Here is a 21,307-nt window from a genome sequence, read left to right on the forward strand (position 1 = left end):
CTCTCATATCTCTTTATTTCCTAACTTTCCCTCTATTTTATTTTTATTTTTCTGTACTGAAGCCTTTCTAATTGCCTCAAATCTGTCTTCAAAATCAATATCTCCAAGTCAATGCTTATTCTTTGGTCAGTGTGCTAGAACTAGTCACCAAAATGGAAGAGAACAAAGCTTCATGGGGCTGAGGCCGGAGGAAGATGGGACTCCCCAGGGTAAAGCAATTGGAGATTCATTCTCTATCGACTGAAACTCCAAGACAAGAACAGCAGGGCAATTAAGGGAGGAGGCTGGGCCCTGCTCAGACCACATACTTCTCCTTTCCGAAGTCAGGAGACCTCCCGGACCATACATGCACAGAAAGACTCCTTGGAGGCCAAAGGGCAGTGGTGCTCACTAATGCCAGGCTCCCACAGCCTCTTTGGTAGAATCTAGTTTAGCTAAAAGATGCCTGCGCTCATGTGGGAGGATCCTGAGATACACTAAATATGGACTGTGAACCCGGTAAATCAAAATGACTGGCCAAAGGAAGCCAGGAAGAAATACCCTGTAAAAGTGATTCAATCTGCCACAAGGGCGCAGTTCAGCGACTCTCCCTCTGAGTCTGTCCATGTGCCTATCCCCATGTACTGTATACTTGCTTCACTACTTTCCGTCTTTGTGGAAATTCTTTTCTGCAAAGCCAAAGGGTCAGGGCCCTTGTCACTGACCACTGGCCTAGTGGCTAGGCCCTGCTGCTTTCACCACCACGACCCGACCTCAATCCCTGGCTGAGAACCCAGGCCCCACTCCAAGCTGCTGCAGGCCAGGGCCACCCAAGATCAGGGCAACGCCTAGCGAACGCCAGCAGACAATAATGAACACCTGTCTCAGTCAGAAAGTAATGAGTGGTTCGTCATACCGTAATAGATAACTGGAAGAGAAATAAATAATAAAGACAAGACAGGGAAAAATAAGGAAGAAAAGCAGTGACAAACCTAGACGGCATATTAAAAAGCAGAATCATTATTTTGCTGACAAAGATCCCTGTAATCAAAGCTGTAGCTTTTCCAGTAGTCATGTACAGATGTGAAAGTTGGACCATAAAGAAAGCTGAGTGCTGAAGAATTGATGCTTTTGAACTGTGGTGCTGGAGAAGACTTGAAAATCCCTTGGACTGCAAAGAGATCAAGCGAGTCAATCCTAAAGGAAATCAACCCTGAATACTCACTGGAAGGACTGATGCTAAAGCTGTAGCTTCAATACTTTGGCCACCTGATGTGAAGAACCGACTCATTGAAAAAGACCCAGATGCTGGGAAAGATTGAGGGCCGGAGGAGAAAGGGATGACAGAGGATGAGATAGTTGGATGGCACCACCGACTCAATGGACATGAGTTTGAGCAAACTCCAGGAGGGGGCGGAGGACAAGGAAGCCTGGCGTGCTGCCATCCATGGGGTCACAGAGTCTAATATGACTGAGCCGCTGAACAACAACAAACAGATTATCAAAACAAAAGCTAGTTCAAATAAAAGTTAGTAAGGCAGATACAACTCTAGTCAGACTGATTAAGAAAATGTTGCAAATTAGCAAAATACAGGATTTTTTAAAGGGGGAACACATATTAATGTAGCCACTGCTACTGCTGCTGCTGCTAAGTCACTTCAGTCGTGTCCGACTCTGTGTGACCCCATGGACGGCAGCACACCAGGCTCCGCCGTCCCTGGGATTCTCTAGGCAAGAACACTGGAGTGGGTTGCCATTTCCTTCTCCAATGCATGAAAGTGAAAAGTGAAAGTGAAGTCGCTCAGTCGTGTTTGACCCTCAGCGACCCCATGGACTGCAGCCTTCCAGGCTTCTCCGCCCATGGGATTTTCCAGGCAAGAGTACTGGAGTGGAGTGCCATTGCTTTCTCCAAATGTAGCCACTATAGGTATTCAAAATAATAAAGTATGTTGTAAATAATTATTAGCTAATAAAATAGAAAGCCTAGCTGAAACAAAGTCTAGAAAAATATAAAATGCCAAAATTGACAGGAAGAAGTAGAGAATTTGAATAGATCAATAAACATTGATGTAATTAGCAAAGCCCTTCCCTCCCAAATGACTAGATTCCAGTATTCTTGCCTGGGAAATCCCACGGACAGAGGGGCCTAGCAGGCTCCAGTCCATGGGGTCACAAAGAGTCAGAACTGAACAACTGAGCACACAGACACACACAGATGGAATTACCTGTGAGCCCTGCCAGACTTCCAAGTAAGAGTTAGTCCTGCTGCAAGTTGTCTGAGAAAAAAGCATAACGAGGAAAAGCTGCCCAGGTCATTTTATGAAGCTAGTATGTTCATGATTCCCAAAGAAAGGAAAACTGAAGCACCATTTCTCTTATAAGTACAAAAATTCAGAAAGAAATATTAGTTAATCAAATTCAACAATGAACTCCCAAAACCAAAAAAATAAATAAAACCAGGACAAAACAGTGAAAACAACTCTCGAGCCCCCTTGACCTCCTTTGCCTCTTTCACAGCACATACCACCTCCTAGCAAATTATATTTTGCGCGTCTGTTGTGTGACATCCCACTCAGATATAATAAGCACCATGAGTCTTAGTCTGGCTGACTTGCAGATCCTAGGCTCCTGGAAGAGTTCCTTGCTCAATATATATTTCTTCAAAGAGTGAAAGAACATGACAGGACAGGACTTCGGTGTAGCAAGCTGGACTTCAGCCATGTTGCACGTATAATAAACCTGTCCTGGGGAGTAGATGGGAAGATCTACATTGCAGGGGAGGAAGAATTCTAAGAGGTGAATCAGAGAGTGACAAGAGGGCTTTCATAGGTGAGTTTGATTATAAACCAGAGGATCCAGATCATACCAGCAGCCCTGAGCTTTGACAGAGTCAGACACAACTGAGCGACAAAGCTGAAGCAGATTCTGTCCACCACACTCAAGCACTGCACAGTGACTGGCCACTGTAAGCCTTCAACAAATGCTCTCTTTTATTATTAGCAAACTTCGATTACGGTTCGTAATGTTGTGTTACTCACATATTCTCTATTTTTGTTCTGCAACTGTCTCGTCTGTAGGAGCTGGCCCAGCGCCGCACGTATTAACTAACTTGTACATTTCACTTCCCAGGCACACTCTACGTGTAAGTCACGGTTACCAAGCAAGTGGGAACACAGCCTCGTGAGCATGTCCTGTCAAGTGTGGATATAGAACAGGTGCTCAGCTATTTATTAAATGACTTAATGAAGCAAAACAGCTTACTTCCTCCTCAAGGAACACATCAACGCCTTAGCTGTCACCACACTCTCTCCCTGAAATGCCTTTTTCACTTATGCTTGTCAAAACTTATCCATCCCTGCTCTTTTTGAGGAAATGGACATTGTAAGCAGTGACTGGGCATGTTTCTTTCCCTGCTTCGTTAGCTAACAAATGTACTGTGCAGCTGATGGCCTCCTCTCAAGCCGTGCTGGGAGACTGCATGGCTACTTTCTGCATACTCTCCTCTAATCTTGGCTTTGATTTCCTTTCGTAATCTTTCTTCAGTGTAACTCCATCCAGTATCTCTGTTATAGTCTATGTATTTTTTTTCTAAGTTACCTTATGTCACTTGTGAAGTGAAGCAGCCATAAGTCATTTAAAATATATTATCCTTCTGTGTCAGTCAGCGAAGTCCTCTAGGAGGCGGACGCCAGGATAACGTTAGAAGGGCAAAGAATCTGTGTGTTGGGGGGTGCCTATGACAGAGCAACGGGTGGGGGAGCCCGAGGGGGCAGGGAGAGCTTTCAGACTGCCGTGCAGGTTGGCATCTATGAAAGGACAGGGAGGAGTGAGGGGCAGGAAAAGCCTCTGATTGCAGCAGGGCTGTAGGACTCTCCCTCCGCTAGGCTAGCCCAAGTGCTGGTATACAGATGGCCCCAGGAAAGGGACTTCCCTGGTGGCCCAGTGGTTAAGAATCCGCCTGCCAGTGTGGGGGACACAGGTTCGATCCCTGATCCAGGAACTAGGATCCCACCTGCTGTGGGGCAACTAAGCCCATGAGCCACAGCTACTGAGCCTACCTGCCCTGAGACTAGCCCCGGCTTGCTGCAACTAGAGAAAGCCTGCTTGCAGCAACGAAGGGCCCAAGTGCTGCAACAAAGACCTAGCACAGTCAAATAAAAGAAAAAAAAGATGGCCCAGAAAAGAGCGATTCTTTAGGCAGAAATGGCCTGGTCCTGTACCCTGCCATGTTCTGTCTTTCACTGGCCAGGGCTGCAGGGGAAGAGGGTGGCTTTGGACCAAATGCTGTGCTGCGGTAGATCTCCTAGGAGGTGCAGGTGCGGACTGTTGGCTGACCCCTCCCCCGCAACACCCCCACACCCCCGCCCCCTGCCCCCCCATCCCAGAAGGAGATGGGAGCCGGGTCCTTCCAGATCTACCTTGCACTGTCCTGGAGGCAAAGCCTGTTTTGTTCCCTTTTGACTCTTGCCCATTTTACTGGTTTCCAGGTACCACTTCATATGACTTCTTTTCATCAGAGCAGTTGGTAATGTTATAGTAATAGTATGATGGGGTAGGAAGATTTGGGGTTTGGGCAAACTCGGGAGATAGTGGAGGACAGGCAAGCCTGGCTTGCTGTATGTAGTCCATGGGGTCGCAGAGAGTTGGACAAATCATAACGACAAAACAGTAAGATCTGGATTCCCCTCTCAGGTTTTTGTCCAGCCAAATCTGTATTAGATTAGCTGAAACCGAATGCAAGTTCTTTAACTTCTTTAAGCCGCTGAAATGAGATTAAAACCATCTGCTGAAATGAGATTAATGTTTTACCTACTCAGTTGTCTGCTTAGCAGCTCTTTTGGGGGAAGCAATGGAGTTGCTGGAAGGATTAAATAAAATGCTTAGAATTTAATGCCTGCTGTTGAGGAGGTGTTGAATAAATGTTCTTCTTTGCTCTTCACTTTCGAATAATACTTCGTGTGGGTTAAAGCACTTTTGTGAACGCTTTCTCAACTGACTTAGATTAGATATTATTACTTCTGAGAAACTATGACCAAAAGGAATTAGTGACTGACTTAAGGTAACACAGTCAAAACCGAGGCTGACTCGACTTGAACCCAAGTCCTCTGACTGTGGTTGTACTGTTGGCAGTTCTCAGGAAAAGGAGTGGTATTTTTCCATCCTGTCACCACCGTCAGAAACACGTGTGACTAGGTAATGGTGGAATTCAGTGACAGAGTGGCCAGAGAGAGATGTCGGGCTGAAAAAAGCTGAAAAAGAAGGAGAATAAGTAATCATTGTATGTGAAAAGTTAATAGAGAACTGCATATATTTTTCAAAAATGCTTACTGATAGAATAAGGAATTTTTAGACCTAAAGAGACTGGCCAGAAAGCTGCTTAAGAAAACTGGCTTTTTCCAGGTCTGAAAATATAACAGAAAAAGTTTATTTCCAGAATCTCCAACACTTGCTCTCATGATTCTGCCGTTTCCTGCCTGGTGTGTTCCCTGCACAGCATCTGAAACCTGGGGGCACAGTATGCTTGAGCCAAGTGTATGGCCGACCCATCGGCCTTCTGTGCTTAGTCAGAACGTACTTATTCATAAAATGCTTTTCTGGTTTTGCGACGTTTGGAATACGACTAAAAATAGTTTCCTCAAAAACAGAGAGAAACTGGAGTCACTGAGAGAATGTTTCAGGGCTTTGCTGTTTTTATCCTTGCTATTAACAGCAGTATTCACTTGAGACGGCTCATGCCAGTCAAGCCAGTTCCATGGTTTTCCTTCCCTCTTCCTACTTTTACAGATTACAGTTCGCAAGTGTCTGTGACGCCTCCTATCTGTGTGGCATTCTTAAGTTTCATTCCTGTGGCTGATGAGTTTAAGTCAGATGTGTTCACCACAGCCTCATCATATCTGGTTTTCTAGGGTGAACCTAGGAACTGCTTCTGTCTCTGACCTACTTGTGCTTTCTGGAAACTCTGAAAGCCAGTCCTGAGCCTGTGCCCTCAGAATCCTCCCACAGGCCTGGGAGTGGGACAGGATTACTGTGGAAGGCAGGGCTGGGAAAGGAGGGAGAGGGAGAGCTTTGCTGAGGTGGAAGCCAGGCTGCGGGGCTGTCTGGGAGCAGTGTCACCGTCCCTTCCTGATACCTGTTGCCCAACATCAGCAGGGCAGAATGACTCTTGAAGAAAACGGCTGTGTTGCCCTGAAGGCTCTGGAATCTTTTTGAATTTAGGGAGAGAGTCCCATCTGGCCCTTTGTCAAAGACTAACTGGGAGGGCTTAGTAACATGTGAATGCATTCAGCACCCTTTTCTTCTTCAGGTATCAGGGTTTCTTCCAGAATGATTAATCCAAAGTATTCTGAAAGTTGAAATTGAACTAGTCCTGCCTGCAACCCTTTTGGTTTGACTTGGGACCACCAGAAATGCCCTCAGTAACAAATTACTCCCTTCACTTTTGAACACACTGGGCAATTAAATGTGGCTTGCAACTTTGGGGCACTGTCACTAACACAAAGAAAGTTTGCATAATGTCCTTCTCCTGAGAGATTTTGAAAGAAAGTATTGTCATTACTTTTTCAGGGATGGTTCAGACGTACCTTATTTAGATGAAAGGGGAATTTTGTACCGTTTCAAAGTTCATTCTGGCTCAGCAGGCCCCTCCCTGCACGAACTGCATCACACCAGTCTTTGTGAGACACCTGGGTTTGATCCCTGGGTTGGGAAGCTCCCTGGAGAAGGGAAAGGCTACCCATTCCAGTATTCTGGCCTGGAGAATTCCATGGTCTGTATCGTCCTTGGGGTCGCAAAGAGTCAGACAGGACTGAGTGACTTTCACTTTCAGTTTTTGTAATCTTCAGATTCTTTTTTTTTTTTTTGCAGTAAGGTTTTCAACACCAGGAAAGTTTGACTACTCACACTGTTCTATCACATTCTAGAATTTTCTGTGCACCTACTTTTTTCCTCAGGCCTTTCTCTACATCTCTGCCTTTGATATGCTATTTATTTTTCAAGAGGCAGCTTAAAGGGCCTCTTAGCTAACCCCACTCCCAACAACAAAAATAACAAAAACAAAATACCACCACCAACCATCTTTCCTAAACCCTAAAGCATTTGCCTTGGAAATTTTTATGTGATTTATTACAAGATTCTCTAATTAATTATCTGTGCTCAGACTTGATCTTTTCTTTATATTTTAAGTTCCCTCAAGGCAAAGATTATTTAAAATTTCTCATGAATGCTTAACAAATGGCATTAAAATAATGGATACTAATAAATTATATATTTTCAACAGCAGGAATTTAGAACAAAACTGATCAAAACTTTTGTTGGTCTCATAAAATAAATATAATCTGATTTAACTGTAAAAAATGATCTACCAAAACACACAGTCTGTAATAAAAACAAACTAGTGATTTTTGTTGATCATGTTATAAAAGTTCAAAAAGATCCTGGCTAAGAAAGTGGAGGTTGGTCAATTTCCTAAATGTTTTCTTCTATCTCTGGCATATGTCCATTTATATCTATTTATCCATCCATGTATCCATCCATCTCTCCCTCCAGTGTTTAGTTAAGATTCCAGCACTGTACATCATTACTACTCTTATTTTCCCTAAAAGTTATAAAAGTTATGATTTGTGCTATGTTAGTAAATTCCTTTCCAAGGAAAACTGGATAGAGGTTTTAGACCTAGGTATTTAGACTGTCTTTCCCAAGTCAACACTATACACACTTGATAGACTTCATCACTGTATAAAAATGTACAGTGGTTTATTGACATGTACATTCCAATATGTTTACAGCTGCGAGATAATGAGGCACACTCAGTATTGCACTTCATTAAAATTTCAGGCTCAAACTTAACCTAGAAGTTTAAATGAAACTGCATTTGTAATTTAGTAATTCTTATACAGGACAAACATTGATATCTTTATATACAGTGATACTTATTACATTTATATGCCATCCTAACACATTTTGTTTTTTAAATAACAGTCTAGGAAATAAAACAGAATATTCCTCTTTTTATCCCCACCCGTGATGCAATTGTACAGGATTACAAAAAGGCAGTATACAATAAACAATGATTATTTTTCTTTTTTTTGCTTGAAAGCCAGCATCATTCTTAGTCCATGGGCATGGCAATTCTTTGATATCAATTATCTATAAATGTCCAATGCTTCACAGGCCAATGACGATAATGGCCACATGCAAACACCTCACAAGTTTGATGTCTTGGTTCAAAAGAAGATAAACTGAAACAATGGGGAAACTTTCCATAGCAAGAATTATGTACATGGTATTTGGCATCCTTCTTGCACTGTGAATGGTTTATTTTTATGGATGTAAAAATGGTCCCATCCTTATCCTGAGCAGAGTTTAAACTTCACCACATCCGCTTGGGAGATGAAGGCAACTTCTCTCTCTGTAGACAAAGGAATCTGAGTGGTCTAAAAAGTGTGAGCATTTCTGCACACTCCACAACCCAGAGCAAACTCTTCTCCAGTGGGAGGATGAACAACATGGAGAGGACATTCGGTTCCTTCTAACTGTTTGCCTTTGGGACCTGTACACGTTTTGAAGGAGGCAAAAGAATATAATTAAAACACACACACACACACAAATCTAATGTGATGGTAATAAAATAAGAATATTAAAATCAAAACGAAAGTAAAAACACCTGCAGAGGTTTGTGTGCTTACTGTTGAGGCGGTGTTCAAATATAGCAATCCACTTAATTCTCTAAGAGCCACAGAGGCAGAAAATATCCCATTTTACAGATAAGGAAACTGAGGCAAAGTTAACATAATATTTCTGACTCCTAGGCCCTCATCAATACCTAACTCACAAGTGCTGTGAAGACTAAGTTCCCTGGTACCAACAAGGCAGTCAATAAATCTTCTAGAAAGGAATGGATAGACAGAGAGATTCTCTTCAACTTCTTAATCTGGACTCTTGTCCTTGTCCATACAACACTGTCCCCTTTTCACACCCTTCTTTCGTTGACCTTAGCTCAACACTCCCCCTCCTGTTTATCATGACGATTACCCTAAACACTCTAGTCTCACATTATTCTCATCCTGCTTCTTCCAAAGTCATAAAGGACTTCTATTGTTTTAAAAAAAAAAAAAAAAAGAAGCTTTTAGGGGGAGAACAGTTACAATCTTTATTTGATACAAGCAGAGTAGCCATACTAAAAAAAACCCAAACAAACCCTACTCATCTTATTATCTTTGTTTTGGAATAGATAATATATTTCACATGGTTTAAAAATACTTTAAAAATTACACACAAAAAGAAGTCACCTTTGCCCCATTTTTAGCCAATTTTTCCTGTTTCCCGCAACAGTTAGAATTTTTCCAGTGCTTTTTAAATGCAAATAGAATATATCTTTTCATTTCCCTCCTTCTTACAAAAGGCAGCATACTATGCACATTGCTCTGATTTTTCATTTAATAGCCTCTCCTACAGATCTTTTCATTTCAGTACATAGAAACTCCATCCTCAGTCCCTTTCATTTTTTAATAGAGCACAGTAACTAGCGTTTAACCAACCTCTTATTGGATACTTGCACTGTTTACAGATTTGTATTATTATTATAAACAAGGATGTAATGAATAACCCTGTGTATCTGCTCTTCAGTATTTTTCTCACATGTGTATCCCCAGAAGTGGGATCACTGAAGGGTAGATAAATCTGCAACTTTGAAAGGGACCTCAGGGTTCTGCCATTTGCATGCTGATAAGCAACGGATGCGAGTGTGCGTTTCCCTTCCCAGCTTTAGCAACACTGGCGTATGTGGTGTGTGTGGTGTGTGTGTTTCTGTGTGTACTTTCACCAGATCTAGATCTGTCTCCTCTATGTTCACGTTTTACCTCCCCTTCCGCTGCTCTCGCTTCTGTTCAGCCTGGTATTCCACCTTACTGCGATCACTAGCCTCCCGACCTCTTCTGACTCTTTCAGTCTCCTTTTGGTTTCACATTCATTTTCTCTCAGCCTGACCTCCAAAGACCATCATTTCCCCCGTATTCTCAGTGGCTTCTTTAATTCCCTTCGCTCTCTGATGCTCACTCACTTTGCTGCCGATTCCCAGCCATTCTAGATTATTAAATCACTCATCCACTTTATGGTGCTGATTCCAGACTTCATTTAAAAACAAAAAAAATTCATAGCTGCTCACAATAAACGCACATGTGTGACTCCCGCTCCCCCAAATCCTTTTAAATGGTTCTATTATCAATTAATAATTTCAAACCTCTCACAGCACTTTAGTACTGAGCAGCAATCCTTCTGCTAATTCTTAGCTGTCTTCCTTCTCAGTCCCCACGCTCTGAGCCCCTCGCTCCTGATGGTCATCTGTCTACTTCACTCAGAAAGTCGGAAGCTTGCAAGGGCTGAGGAATTCCCTTTGTTTAGGACAGTTTGAACTGGATTTCTGCCACTTGAAACAAAGTGTTCTCGTGGGATCATTAAATAAAACGAGAGACCATGTGCATCATAACCACATTTATAAATACTGAAAGCATACCTGCAGGACAGTGTGGAAGTTCTTCCTTAGGAATGCTAGTCATCCTCTGAAAATCATCATGACAAGCATTACAGAAATGTGTTGTTCCAAAACAGAAAAAGACAGCTACTGAGCAGCAGTAGCGACACTTATACTCCAAAAAGTCTGTGCCGTGTTTTGGACACATCTACAGTGAAAGAAAAGAAACGCAAGATTACGGTGAGTCTATTTTAACTGCACTTAATATAATCATATACATAGCTCAGGAATTCATGCTTTGAGAGTGTACACAGCTCTCAAAACTGACTGAAAACTTGATGATACATACATTAAAACACTGAATAAATGTGTGGCTTGGCCCAAAAGGTCTGGACGAAGTCCCAAGTTTAAATCCCAGCTCCATAATAACCAACTTATTTAATAAGCTATCCATATAATTTCTCTGTGAATGCTTCTTGGTCAACAAAATTGAAAACTTATTAATATTTCTTTTATCTCTCATTCTCAGAGATGTACTGTTAAGATTTCACTGAAATGGAGAAAATCCTAAAAGTGTGCCTGCAGGTTTAAGAAAACGAAATAAGTAAAATTTATTACTTGTTGATACATGGTGATTATTTTATGGGACACAAAATTATAAAATGCAAATACCAATACCATCCAAAAGAGATAATATATTCAAGATGATCTGGAAAATTATACTCTGCCCTATAAATCTCAGAAAATACTGGGGAAGGAGCCTGTTATACCATCCCCATGATTATTATATTAGTAGTCTAAAAAGGCAATGGTACCCCACTCCAGTACTTTTGCCTGGAAAATCCCATGGACAGAGGAGCCTGGAAGGCTGCAGTCCATGGGGTCGCTGAGGGTCGGACACGACTGAGCGACTTCACTTTCACTTTTCACTTTCATACGTTAGAGAAGGAAATGGCAACCCACTCCAGTGTTCTTGCCTGGAGAATCCCAGGGACGAGGGAGCCTGGTGGGCTGCCGTCTATGGGGTCGCACAGAGTCGGACACGACTGAAGTAACTTAGTAGTAGTAGCAGTCTAAAAAAACAGATTTTTAACATTTCTAAACTGTTCCTTCTAATAAAATGTTCTCCCACCTGAGCCCTGGACACATCAGAACAGGCACCACAAATGAGTTCTCTGGGATCATAATCATCCCCTTGTCCAGCCTCAGCATCGCAGCGAGCTTCACCGCCAAAGTATGCCTAAGGAGGGAAGACACTTAGATTACAGCAGCAAACAGAGAACTCTGCCATGGGAGCTTCAGTGTGGCTGCAGTGGGAGTGAAATCGAGAGGGCTCCGGAAATATCACTGTCTGTCAGACATTCCCTTGCAATGCCAAGCGGACATCTATACAGGATGCCGCTGTAAGAAACAGATCAGGACAAGAAATATGGTTTCTGCAATTCTGGAATGGACTCATGCTTACCGTAGGAAGTTCAAAGACTGAACTGTGATAGCAAAATAACAAAAGAATGGATAGTACTCCAAATAAATATCAAGAACAGGATATTAAGTAGTAAAGAGAAACTATGCTTTTCCAAGGCAAAGTTTGAATAGTTTTTCCTTTTTGAAATATTAAATACCATATTCCCTTCTACTCCTCTAAAAATATGCCTAAAATAAATATTAGTGTAAAGTTATAATCTTGAGGTTAATGGGAAAGAAAAAAATCAAACATGATCATATAAAAGTTTTTAAAAAGGAAAGTCAAATTTAGATATTCCTTTCAGAACACTGCTCATACTTACAGAGCTACACTGTATGCAGGAACTCAACAGTATCTAATACAGATACCTGAATATATGAAATTATCACAATGGGTAATTTATCTTTATTTGCTTTGGGTACAAAATAAATTCAATGAATTATAATTGGGGCATTCTGCATATATAACATGTCTCACAGCCAAAGAAACTGTATCCATAATTCTGTATAAATGAGTCAATAGAAAGTTATTATCTGTACTAGAAAACAGGTTGAAAGACAAGGCTTCATTGATGATAGAGAGGTTATAAATGGTCATGCACTGGCTAAATCAGGCCTCAGAAATATTTAATATTTATTTGTCCTGGGGGCCTATTCCAGCTGTTTCACTTTTCGAGATTCCTGGCTTGGCTTCCTAGGCATTTGACTCTCATCTGTGTGGTAGCACAATATTCATTTATGAGATCCAGTGCATTTAACACGGAGAAATAATATTTTATTCTTTGTAATAATTCAAGGTTCACAAATAAATGGTACACACTGGTTTTTCCTCGAGTGTGTATATTTGTCTGCCTTCCTGGCTTTCATCTATTTAGCCTGCCATTTATTATCTGTATTTTCTTTTCCTTATGTTGAGAGACTACACATCTTTCATATATTGATTTCTTCCTTCCTTCCTTCATTCTCCAATGGTGTCTAATAAGCAGTAACTACTGGAGGTAGAGAAATTATAAAAAGTTGTCTTCATCCCCATGGAACTTACCAAGTGGGACAGAGAGACATGTGAACATCACTGTGATACAGAATAAGAAGGGTTAAGATGGATGTATCCAAGACATCAGAATGGCGTGGTGGCACTGAGGGGGCGGGGCACACTAGAGAGGAGAAACCTGAGCCAAATCCAGAAATGTGATCAGACAGATTTGATCACGCATCAGAGCGTGTGGGGATGGGTGGGTCATGGGTGAGAGTAAGATGCAGAGTAGGAGGCAGAGAAGAGCGTTCCAGGGAGAGAAAGGCCTACAGGATGGGATGGAAAGGCGTACAGGATGTCAGTGAGGGAGCACACACGGCCCAGTTTGGGGAGCTGCAAGTTGTTCCGTAATGTGCTGCACAGGGCACAGATGGAAGCATATTGGGAGATGAGACTTGGAGAGTTGGGGTGTGTGGCGGGGGGCGGGCTACAGGATTGTATGCAGAACAGTGACACAGTCAGATTCAACATCGACTAGTGGAATTGTAAGTGTGAAGCATGGAGTGGAGGGAGGGGTTAGGGGCTCCACACAATGAGCCCAGAGAGAAGGTTCCTCCTGTAATTACCAAAGGAAATGATTCAGGATGCTGAAGATGTACGAAAAAGGAAAAAAGCTCAGAAGAGATTGAGAGGCAGAACCGACTTTGTTAATACAGACTGGGGATTGAGAGAGTCAGAAGTATCTGTGAGAAATCTAAATGTCTGGTAGACAATTGGATATTTATATCTAAATCTCAGAAATTCTGGAGGGTCAGAACAATACAGGTAGGCAAAGGCATGGGTCTGCAGATCACCAAAGTCACGGAGGTATTACTGGGCTAGAATGGATGGCTGGGGAAACAATATGTAAGAGTAGTGAATAAAAAGAAACTGCGAGGGAGTTAAAGAGGAGTCACCAGAAAGGCAGGAAGATACCAGGAAAAGTCTTGTCCTGGAAACCGAGGAGGTAAGGATTTTTAGAAGGGAAAGGTCAAAAGAGTTAACTAAGCAAGAGAAGTTTATTTAAGAAGTAACTGGATTCAACAAACAATACTGATGGGAAAGAGATTATGCAGAGAAATATTTCATGTTCTGGAAACAATTTGTATGTATTTCTAAAAAAAGCCCCAAACAAACTAAAAAAATAAAGTCTACTTGAAGCAGAGCACCAAACGTTTTCATTTTTAACTTCAGACTGTAGGCATGAGAATAATTAGACATCATGTGACAATTCAACTTCTTAATCTCATAGGTAATCTCTGGTTCTTAAAAACTCGTCCTATGATTAGCAGCATACCTTTCTGCATTTGTAACAGACATAATATGCATATCTATTCATGGCATAGCCAGCGGGGTCGTTGTAAAATCTCACACCAGGAGTTGTGATAGCTTCGCTCTTATGCAGACCCTCGTATTCCAGTCTCATCAGGGCTTTTCTTCTGACATCCTCATAGAGCTCCTTTATTGGATCAAGCAGGTCTTTTAACACTATATGATTTATCTTGTTCTGAAATTAAAAAAAAAAAAAGAACACTCTCTACTCAAAAGAATCATTTATTTATTAATTCAACAAACACTTGGTGTTCATCTAAGTGCCAAGCACTGTGCTAGGAGATAATGAAAACATTTCCTAGATAAAATATCATTGAAAAATAATCCTGGACGGTCCTCACAAGCCTGTATTTTCCCAAGAGCAGCGAAAGCGGGGCACAAACATGAAAATTCCAGTGCAGCAGCTTCATATTTCCGAGTATGAAATATATCTCTTGCGGCCTTAGCTGTTCCTGGAATGAAAGGTTACCCTGCTGCCACAAATGTGTGTGTGTGTGTGTGTGTGTGTGTGTGTTTTGGTTCCTTGGGGGTAGGGCAGGTTACATAATAGAAATGAACAAATAGTATTTCTCTATTACTTTCCTGTATCATTTCCTAAACGTGACTTTTCTCTGCGGCACCAAACGAAAAGGGAGAGAAGATACTATTGTCTTTTTGAACGTGGCTCAGTCTTACCAATGGCTGTGCTAAGTCCATGTTACATGCTACACGCCATGTGCAAGCACATCTGTGAACAAGCTTTTGTGTTAAGCATTGTTAGCCTGCCAAAGTAACTGCTACTCTGGTCACTACCTTTGCAGAGATGTGTCGGAATGTGGAGAATTTTCTCCTTATTTTCCCTGCGCTCTAAGGAATCTGTCCTAATGGCACTTCAAGCTCAGGTTTTACTCTTTTGTGGCAGCTGTGAGTACCTACTGGCACCACAGGCTCATTCTTCTTTTGGGTAGTCATGCACTGTTATGCCATGTGGTCTGAACCCTCAGGGGTCTGAAAGCAGTGGTGTGTGCCCTTCAATGCACGACAATATCTACATCAATTTTCTGATGTAATAGTTTAATTTAATTAGCTTTTCAGGGACAATTAATGTCTTGAAATGTATTAGAATAGATACAGATCTTATAATATTCTTAGGTGCTACCTGTGTGAACAGAGTAGAAACTGAAGGGGGCTGTTGATACACAGCAGACTGGGAAGGTCACCTAGAAATGCTGCCACGTGTTTATTTTGAAAGACAAAAGATGAAGACAGAAATGAAAATAAATAGAAAGTAGATAATTTCTGATGCTTTCCATACCTTGCAAATGGGACAAGATATAAATCCAAACGTTATCCTTGGACCAAGCCATCTGTTTTCCAAAACTCGTCGACAGCATTGTAAGTGGAATACGTGACTGCAGTCCAGCTTAAAGGAAAAAAGGAGAAGATATAACCACATGCAGTAACCATAAATACGAGTAACTGACAGGCCACTCAATGTAGGCTGCTATTTAGAGCAGGTAAGAGAAACATCTAGAAATAAGGTAGAATGAAATTCCAGCCTTCTGTTATTCATGGGACATTACAAACGAGATCTTCAGCTCCTCCCAATTTTCATTATTTATGTATCAATATCACCTTATAGAGAGTAAGCTGGGTTAGGGAGAAATGAGAAATATTCAGTTTTGTATCTCTTAGGAAGAAGAAGAAGAAACTATTGATTAAAAAAAATTTAAGATTTGTTTTTGAGAATACTCATTGTCTTAGAGTCACAAGAACTGAACATATAAACAAACAACCAGTAAATGTTAAAGAAAATCTTATTGAGCAAATTGTAACTTCCATAATATTACTAGTATATTACAGATGTATGTAAATACATTATATATAGAGGTATGTATTATTATGCATGGATCAATTACATAATGCTGTAAAATGCCATGCTGAATTTGGAAATTAAGAAGAGAGAAGCTATTGAATAATTATTATTGTTCTCCTTTATGAACACTTTAGACATTCACTTGACTATATAGGCTCATACAAACCACAGACGAAAGCTCAGTGTACAACATGGACACAGAACAAAAAGAGCATTTGCTCTCTAAGAAACTGGTAGACATTAGTGGGACAGTTTCACCCAATTATAAGAAAGAGTCAATCGCTTGTTTACTTGATGAGTACATTCATACTTCTTACTGAAAAATCTAGACAGTTAATGCTTTAAAAGCACAGACAACCTGAATGGCCGGCGCGGCCGAGAGTGCTTCCGTGAAACAGATCATGCACATGTCGTCAGCGTCCTGCTTCAGGGTGGCGGCATTTTTATCACAGCCGTGTAGACAGGGCAGACAGTGCTCTTCGTTTTTAACACCTCCACATGGATGGCCACAAGGATGGGTCTTGCTACAGGCTATCTTAGCATACTCCTGTTAAAGGTGAATTACAATACCGCACAGAAAATATATTTTAAAAAGGCAAACAGCCTGGTAAATTACATCCAGTATGTTAATTTCCTGATACTTTCCCATAGGAAATAGATAAAAGGCTAAATAACCACAAAGTAGTTATTTTTATTCTCTGCTTGAATATAACTTAGGATTATTAACAAAGTTTATTTTTCTTTTAATGTGATTAAAAAAAATTTTACTTTACATAAAGAGAACGCTGATTAAAAACTGAACTGCAATTTTAATCTATGTTATCATGCATAGCCAGAAAGTAAAAAAAAAATTCCTGACATTAATCATCCAATCACCAACTGTGTGTATGTTAAGTCACTCAGTCGTGTCTGACTCTTTGTGAACCCATGGACTGTAGCCCACCAGGCTCCTCTGTCCATGAGATTTCCGAGTCAAGAATACTGGAGTGGGTTGCCAACCAACTACCCCGCGTCAAAATGGGGATTACAAAAAACACAGGTATCTTTCATTATCTGGACTTTATCCAAATTCTTGTTAACTAAAGTGAATAATCAAAAGTATTTGGATAGCATGGGACATATATAGATGTTTAGGCTTAAACAAATTCAAGGAAACAAGTGAATAAAATGTGTAATGCAGCCCATGAAGCAGATCTTTATCTGCTTCTAGCACAGAAGAAAATGTTAAATATATACAATGCTGACGGCCGGGAAACATAAAAGAGATTGCTTTGGGTTTGAGGGCTTTAACTGATCGTTCTCCAGCTTTGGTAACACATCCAACTCTTGACATGGGTAATATGCTAATTTAGAAAACAAAAGTGATTCTGAGCTCGAACTCTCACTTACACCAAGTGAAGGTGTCATGAGGGAACACATAAGTAAGCTATTCCTTACTGTGATGGCCCAATGCCACACGCACCTGGCAGTCTGCGTCGGAACAAACGCTGCCAACAGCAGATAACTCCGTTCCGCTCCTGGAGCCACAGAAACGGCATGCCTCCGAGCTACTTGTGGTGGGTTTTCCTAGGCACAAGCAGAAAAGAAAAATCCTCCTTAAGCATGTTTTCTACATATTTTACTATAACTAGTTAAAAGAAAAAAAAAAGCAAACCAGGAAACCACTTGCTATCATTGAGAAATCAGCCTGGCAGTTTTGTAGCCGAATGGTTGTAAGCTGCCCTAATTACAAAGCAAATAATCACACATACACAAAAGGATAAGAAACTAAAGAGCTATCTGAAAACAAATAAATTATTAACTGATTTATTTATACCTTACCACAGAAACAGACTAGTCAAGACAGCAGGTCGAGCAGCTATGGTCAGCTCCCTCATTATAAGACCACAATATCAGACAAAATATAGCAACAAAAATTAAATAAAAACACAGGGAAGAAAGAGAAATCATTCAAGTACCTTTCCCAGCAACAATGTTACAAGATATAGAGAAATTATCAGAGGATATGAAATGTGAATAACAGAAAAATTCCCAGAGAACTGAAGATAACAGAGCAATCTGAAAGGAATTGAAATCTATTTGAAATAGCTGAAGAAGGAACGGAATCCATAAAACAACAAAAGGAAAGAAAACAAGATTTGAAAAATACAGACCAAGCTCATTATAAAACATAAATATTGTATAAAAATCTAAATTTAATAACTGAATTTAGCAATACTTACAGAAAATATATTTTTAAATGAAGAGTTTATATCATAATTACAAGGATGGTTCAAACACTAGAACAGTTACTAATGTAATATATGGTATGGAGGAATAATAGGAGGAAAAAAATCAGCAGTGAGGGAAAAAAAGACTATGCTCTTGGAGCATGAAGTTATTTAAATTTGTTAGATTTATGCCTAACATCAAAATTAGAAATTTGTGTCAGATAAACAGCAGACTAAAGAGGTGCTGAAAATCGGGAATTTCTAAGATTCAATGTACCTTTAAGCTGAGAATACTCCAGAAAAAAATCAAAAAATTAAAAAAGTTAAAAAAATTAAAATGAAAAATTCATGTTTCACATAAAATGACTTGCTCAAGGTCACACAGCTAGTTTATAATATAGAACACTGATATAAAAATATAGACGGTGATCAATGCTGTCATAATCACTTATCAGAAAACACTCAAAATTATTCACATAATTAATAATAATTATTATTAAATTTAATATTAATTAAATTAAAGTAACATCTAGTTTAACCATACTCAGTAGGGATAGTTCACTCTACTTGCTAGGCATGGTTCACTCCTAAATCTGTTTACCTGTGTGTTCTCGGAATTCCACCATCGCCTTCATTGTTTTAGAATCTGCTAATGCCATCAACCAGAAGAGTTTGGTTCTGCCACAACCTTCATGAAGGTCAACCTTTATAGCTTCTTCTTCTTCCTTGAAGACCTATGGTATCATTAGAAAAAAGAGGGAAATAAATTTATCACTCTGAAAGAAAATGTATAAAATTTAATTATGCAATAATGAAAACAGCTTTATTAGGCACTCTAAGAAACTTTAGGTATTTCTAGTCTTCTCTTTAACCTTCACAACCACCTCATTTTTGTAAATGTGGAAACCAAGTCTCAGAGATTAAACGACATTCTTGATTGACACAGTTGGTAAATGAGACAGCTGGGAATTCCACCAAGGTCTTTGATTCCAAGGTCCATTTTTTTCCCCCCATGACATCAGGTCTCTTTCCCATATTTATTTCTCACTGAATATATTTTATGTTCCAAACACTCTTATGCATGTAAATGCAGAAATCGTCACCTGTCTTTGATGAGTTTTGGTCCGCCGATGCAGATGAAGGAATCTGTCGCAGTCAGTACATAGGTTTCCACATACATTGCACAAAATGATTGCTGCAGTTTCACCATCATCATGGTTATCACACATTGGCTAGAAAAGGACATTTCCATATGTTACAGCAGATTAACCAAAAAGGCTTAAATACTCATACACCCTGAATGTGATTTATTTACAACAGGATCAGATTCTTACTCTGAACTCTAATAAGAATTTAGAATTTGAATGTTAAACAGAATTATGGCAAATGTACTTAAATATAAAAAATCCCCAAATCCATGATTAATGGGCTACATATGTTCAGTGATGAACAAAATAAACATTATACTTTTTTTTTAGAGACTTAAGAAAATTTCTCCTGTTATATTCAAACATTCTGTATGCTAAATGAATAAATAATGCATTTTTGACACATGAATGTTAACGAAATGTTTAAAGGGCCTATATAAAGTTTTCCTTCTGGTGAAGCAAGGGATACTTCACAACCTCTAAGTACATTTGTGAATAAGTTGTATCTCATGTTGCTCTCTTACTGTTTTATTTCCTTCTTCTCATAAGACATTTTAGTACAAAATCTAGATACAGAATTAGAGTCTGGCTAAAACCAACTTTTGATATGATGCAGGCATGACTCAGAGAAGAAAGGAGTTTTTTTCAATATAATTAAATCCCCTAATACACTATGAAGAGGAAACCCTAACTGCAGAGACTTGTGAGATGAACTTGGGCCGTGTGATGCAACTTTTTAAGAGCTCCACTAATTGTGCATTTTGACACGTCGAGTAAAGCTAGGCTAAAGCTTAGTATAAAGAAAAACAAGCTAGATTTGTATAAAGTAACTCTGATCTTACCATTTGTTTCTGCTGTCCATCCTTTCCCATCCATCTCCCTGAAGAGAGGCGGTCGACATGGTCCTGGTCGAGAACGCACAGCGAGGCCAGAGCAAGCCAGAGCTGGTGAAAGAAACGCAGTTATACCACCAACTTAGAGGACATGCACTGCCACGGCTAAGCAATGTTAGCTGGACTTGAAAAAGTGTAGGTCCCCAGAGGTACTGAGGTCTTCCTGATGTGGTAGCAGGCACACACGCCCACTACTGTGTGTGCCAGGTTCATAGCAGGAACGCAAACATGTACTGAATAAACCACTTGCTCTGATGAACCATTCTGTTGTCTTTCTGACATATAAAATTACCCTTTATTATTCTAATGTGTAAACAGCATTTCAATACATAAATTTATATACTTAATATACCAGTGTCTCCTATAAATTTTTCCATTTAGTGGCACTGAATTCTAAGGAAGGTGGGAGAAAGGGCTGTTGAATTTTTCAGTCCCATGAGAAGTAGGGTAGGTAAGGGACTCTCAGAAATCTCTGTATGCACCTAACAGCCTAGTGCCAGGCTTGACACACTTTGTCAGGAATAAGTCAACATCTTACAAGGTTTAGAAAATTGTCCTCAAATACAATTTAGAATTTTCTGAGGCTTAAAGCATAGGTTTTATTTTTACATAGAATATTACTTCACTACTGAAAAACAGAAAGTGACTCAAATGTTTCAACGCTGAGAAGTGCAAATGAGTGTCACTGGACATGGAGTAAAGAGAGAAGAAAAGCAGAGAAAGAAAAACCAGAAGAAAAGTGTGCAAGGAGAAAGGTGAGAGCCAACTGCAGAACCTGTGCAGCCTGTGTGTTGGGAAAGGGTCCCAGAGTCACACTCACTGGCAACCTGGCATCAGTTGGCTTTTTCTGCCCAAGGGAAATACAAGTATATTCTTTTTCAGACTTCTGAGGATCAGCTTAGGCTGTTTCTACCAGTTTTTACTTCTTCCTAATGCTGTCACACTA

At 40.2% G+C, this 21,307-nt stretch overlaps 1 protein-coding gene across 1 annotated transcript in view; it reads right to left on the reverse strand.

Annotated features, from left to right (window-relative positions):
- Positions 1 to 7,734: 7,734 nt before the first annotated feature.
- The window catches only part of MYCBP2 (MYC binding protein 2), a 266,575-nt gene continuing 253,002 nt past the window's right edge, over positions 7,735 to 21,307 (reverse strand). Inside the window, exons 76-85 of the mRNA XM_052650329.1 lie at positions 20,311 to 20,412; positions 19,424 to 19,552; positions 18,922 to 19,054; positions 17,573 to 17,676; positions 16,469 to 16,657; positions 15,550 to 15,657; positions 14,221 to 14,430; positions 11,580 to 11,687; positions 10,490 to 10,655; positions 7,735 to 8,527 (exon numbers count right to left, since the gene is read on the reverse strand). Coding sequence (XP_052506289.1) covers positions 8,412 to 8,527; positions 10,490 to 10,655; positions 11,580 to 11,687; positions 14,221 to 14,430; positions 15,550 to 15,657; positions 16,469 to 16,657; positions 17,573 to 17,676; positions 18,922 to 19,054; positions 19,424 to 19,552; positions 20,311 to 20,412 — 1,365 coding nt within the window. The 3' untranslated portion in view covers positions 7,735 to 8,411. The remainder of the gene's footprint in view (positions 8,528 to 10,489; positions 10,656 to 11,579; positions 11,688 to 14,220; positions 14,431 to 15,549; positions 15,658 to 16,468; positions 16,658 to 17,572; positions 17,677 to 18,921; positions 19,055 to 19,423; positions 19,553 to 20,310; positions 20,413 to 21,307) is intronic.

Source organism: Budorcas taxicolor, chromosome 12, assembly GCF_023091745.1.
Source record: "Budorcas taxicolor isolate Tak-1 chromosome 12, Takin1.1, whole genome shotgun sequence".
Classification (NCBI taxonomy): Eukaryota; Metazoa; Chordata; class Mammalia; order Artiodactyla; family Bovidae; genus Budorcas; species Budorcas taxicolor.